The 4,562-nt window shown below is 42.0% G+C and overlaps 1 protein-coding gene across 1 annotated transcript in view; it reads left to right on the top strand.

Moving 5' to 3' along the window:
- Ankrd30a (ankyrin repeat domain 30A) overlaps window positions 1–4,562 on the top strand; it is a 66,863-nt gene that overhangs the window by 11,280 nt on the left and 51,021 nt on the right. Inside the window, 5 exon segments of the mRNA XM_029478243.1 lie at window positions 1,223–1,257; window positions 1,323–1,383; window positions 1,482–1,633; window positions 2,067–2,196; window positions 2,652–2,713. Coding sequence (XP_029334103.1) covers window positions 1,223–1,257; window positions 1,323–1,383; window positions 1,482–1,633; window positions 2,067–2,196; window positions 2,652–2,713 — 440 coding nt within the window.

The raw sequence follows: 4,562 nt of genomic DNA, 5'->3' as shown, positions 1-4,562 counted from the left end.
TGCCTTATTGCATTCGTTAACATATTGTTGAATCTGTGTATTATCCATAGAATTCTAATTAGCAAATCATCTCCAAGTAGGAAATTAATGGAGCACTGCTTTTCCCAATGTCGTCTTTATCTAGTAGTGATGTTACATCTCTCAGGTGATGGTAGCTAAACATGACTTAGCGCTATGTACTTACAGTACAGAATTAACTTTTCATTATATTAATGTCTTTAAAATGTAACTACAAATCATTATTAGGGTTGTACTGTGAGTCAAACTGGCTGGTTTTATTTTGACTTGACACAAGCTAGGATTGTCTGAGAGGAGGGAACCTCAATTGAGAAAATGCCTCCATATGATCCAGCTCTAGGGCATTTTCTTAATTATGGGGGTGGTCCAGCTCATTGTAGGTGGGGCCATCCCTGGGTTGGTAGTCCTGGGTNCTATAAGAAAGCAGGCTGAGCAAGCCATGGGGAGCAAGCCAGTAAGCAGCACCCTTCATGGCCTCTGCATCAGCTCCAGCCTCCAGGTTCCTGCCCTGCTTGGGTTCCTGTCCTGACTTGGTAAACAGTGATGTAGAAGTGTTAGCCAAANAGACCCTTTCCTCCCAAGTCTCTTTGGTCATGGTGTCAAATCGCAGTAGTAGTAACCCTAACTAGGCCGGGCTTTCCTCCTTTTTTCTTCATTTCAAACTTATTCATANGTTCCCTCCCTCCGTACGCAGACACATGACACCTGTCTGCGGTGTCTTCTATCGGTGCCCTTTTCTCCATGGTTGGCATGTTTAGCCATACTTCTCTTCAGTCCCTGTGTGTGGCTTTGCCGCACAAGATTTATTCTTTTTCCCTCCTCTTGGTTAGAAAGAGCTAAATGTGTATAATAATTTGCATGTTACTTTTGGCACACAGGGTAGAATCACTTACACTGTTTGTAATTTCAACCCATGAACTACAGAAAGTTAAGCCCTCGTAGCTTCTCCTTTAGATGCGGTCGTGATGATACATTCAAAGTATTTTCAATTTCTTTAAATGCTAGTGTTTTCAGAAATACTCCAAATTGTGAATACATTTTTGTTCTAGGTTATTTCATTTAAATCATACACTAAAGGATATCATAAAATTTGTGTAATAATTAGGTGTAAGGAGAGTAAAATTTTGNTAGTCCTATCCCATAATCCTCGTGCAGTTGAAGTATGTAGACTAGTAAATGGCACAATATTTGAGTCTACCTTAAGGATTCAGAAACATACTCTTGCTGTTAGATCAGATGGTAAGAGCGAATACTATATTTACTTTATTAACATGTTATTTTCAAAATTATTTTTGTTTTTCTAGAATGTCCCCAAAATTAATTTGACAGAGTTGTGGACAGCTGCTCAGCAGTCTAAGAAAAACCGTAAGTCATTTAAATTTAAAGATGGCCTTTTCTTGTGCTGGTCATTCATTTAAAAGTAAGTATTTCCATGTGTTCTTTTTTTCTTTTTTTCATAATAGAAACAAAATGTGGCTTTGAGGAACTAGACGATGGAGCCCGGTTTGATGACAGTGATTCCCCCAGTGAAAGTGAAGATGAGATTGAGGTTGAGGCTGCGCCATCAGTCAGACTCCAGACCCTCTCCCCATCCCGTCAGTCACCTGACCCTGGNGTGCGCACATTCTTTTATCTTTAAAAGTCGGGCATGCCTGTTGATTGTTTGGGGGGCTCCTTTCTCTTTCCCTGAAAAAACTGGTCAAAATTCTCTCTTTGCTGCATGCTTGCATGCGTGNAGGCCAGAGGCGTCCGATGCCCTGGAACTGGAATTGCATGTGGATCTGAGCTTCTGTGGGTGTACTGAGAATTACAGTTGTGTCCTCTGAAGAGAGCAAGTGCCCCTAACTGCCGAGCCGTCTTCCAGCCCCATGTCTTCCTCTGAATGCATTCTTCGTGTCTGCCTTCCCGGTCCTTTGTCTACCTCAGACGGAGGTCACGGACCTTTCGCCTACTCACTGCGGCCTGTGTTACTCATTTTCACCAAACAGTGAATAGCAAGCACCCTGTGAGCTGCAGGGTGAGTCAAGTTTCTGTTTTCTCCCCCATAGGAAGGAGCAACCGAGCCAGCAATTGAAGGAGAAGAAAACGGTACTGATGTTATTGAGAGCGCTTCACAGGAGCAACCAAATCATGACAATTTAACCCGTGCTGATGGTTGGCACAAAAGTAATAAAAGTGGTGAGTTAGTGAATACTTCCAAACATTTCCATGCTCACTGTTATAAAGCACTGAGGGGTTGAGCACCAACATCAGCATCTGTTTCTTCTAACGACCCTTCCTCTTGCTCTTCTTTTACTTTTAACTTATTTATTTTATGTATATGAGTGCACTGCAGCTGTCTTCAGACACACCAGAAGAGAGCATCAGATCCCATTACAGATGGTTGCGAGCCACCATGTGGTTGCTGGGAATTGAACTCAGGACCTCTGGATAGAGCAGCCAGTGCTCTTAACCACTGAGCCATCCCTCCAGCCCTCTCTTGCTCTTCCTTGCTATACCAATTCTGTGTGAAGCTGCTTAACCACCAAAAGCTGTCATCTTTATTGTCACTTTGTGGATATAGATAAACACACATGAGTTTAAAATTCAGAAATACGTGTTTTAATTAATATGTATGTGACTGTGTTTTATAGAAATGATGTCTGCATTAGGATTAGGAGAAGACGAAGATGAAGACTCACCTTGGGATTCTGAGGTANGGACAATGCATAATTGGAGCTGCTCACATTCTCACCTGCACGTGCCTTTGAGGGGCTGTTTCCTCGCATCTTCAATCCATAAATAATACTTCTAAAGCAAGTACTGCTCGAACCCTACCCTGCTCATCTGTGTGCTTCAGTTAGAGATGTGGAAGGCAGACGAACCACTTTGGATTAAATTTAAGTGCAAATGAAAAAGTCACGTCAACCTGTGACCTGAAAGATTCTGTGGTGGGTGTGGGTGTGTGCACGTGCAATGGGATTCTGAGGGAAAGTGTAAACTCTGAGTTTTTACCCCTGAGACCTGAAACAGGTGGGACTTGGGGTGTCATTTAACCTCGGTTGTAAAGTATAAAACCACAAGGGAGATATCAGGAGAAAGAAAAGAATCAGCGTAACTTTGTAGCTGTAGTGATTTTGGTTAAATTTGTTTTAACCTAATTCTGCTGCAATAGATTTAAATCCTCTTCAGACGTGAAGTGCATTTAGTACCAGTGTAATGTCCGTCCGTCCATAACGATCCATTTTAATGACACCACCATAGAAAGAGTTGGGGGCGGCTTGGAAGTGCAGCAGCCGTGCATACTGGAACACCACTGTCAAAANACGTGGCCATTTTTGGTTCTGACATTTAATATTTATAGAATTTGGGGGAAGTTAACCTATTTGAGTGTCAGAGACTGTGTTTGCCATAAAGACATGAGATGCACCAGTGAGGTGAGAAGATAACACATCCTGTGAGGAGTGACATGTGTCCACTCATGTGGCAGTACCACATATGGCAGCACGATCCTACTGCTCCTTGAAATAAACCAAAGAGATGTAGTGTCAAGGAAAGGGCCACTCAGATCTTCATTCTGGAAATCCCAACAAATTACCCATTGAGGTAACCTGGAAGATACAGCGATTCTGTGCATGAGGTCTTTCCCAAGAGGCCTTATATGCTTTGCCCTGAGTAAACTGAGACTAAGTTACCGCCATAGCTGAGGCAGCTAGACACTCAGTATGACAAGTGGAGGAGGCTCAGTGTTAGTGTAGNGGTAGAACAGAAGACCACGCAGCTCTGTCAGTCAGTCTCACTGCATCAGCTAAAGGAAACAGGAGGGAGTTTGGGTTTCAGATGGAGTTGAGGTGGCATTATTAGGGCTCTGTCTGAGGATGACATTCAAACTCCCAACTAAAGGATGAGAGCAGCAGCCAGCCNATGGGAGTTGAGAACATTCTGAGAAATGATGAATGGAGTTTGTTCATCACTTTGCTCTAAATGTCCAAAGATAAAGCATGAAGTTAAATATTCATTTATATATGTATACTCTATACAAAATAATTCCTTAGCACATTGTAAACACTTACTTAGACATTTTTATGTTCTTCCTTGTTCAAGCATACTACATATTTTGGAAGTTCTTTTTGATTGGAAGGGATCACATTCTGCCTTTGATATTTGTGGGCTTTTATTTATACAAGCAGAAAAGAGGTTCTTTATCATTTTATTCAACCAATTTTTGCTGGCTGTAAAATTTTCACACAAATTTACTTAAGATTTTTCCAAGCCTTGGTTTTACCTAAATATAGCAACTTTTTAAAAATTGAATATCTTATTTGTTTGCATTTCAAATGTTATCCCCTTTCCCAGTTTCCCCTCTGCAAACCCTCTATCCCATCTCCCTTACCCTGCTTCTGTGTGGGTGCTCCCTCACCCATTACCCACTCCTGCCTTACCACGCTAGCATTCCTCTACACTGGGGCATCAAGACTTCACAGGACCAAATTGTGTAAATATACCACATTTTCTGTATCCATTCCTCTGTTGAGGGACATCTGGGTTCTTTCCAGCTTCTGGCT

This window comes from Mus caroli, chromosome 6, assembly GCF_900094665.2.
Source record: "Mus caroli chromosome 6, CAROLI_EIJ_v1.1, whole genome shotgun sequence".
Lineage (NCBI taxonomy): Eukaryota > Metazoa > Chordata > Mammalia > Rodentia > Muridae > Mus > Mus caroli.
This window is presented reverse-complemented; position numbering and strand designations above follow the sequence as displayed.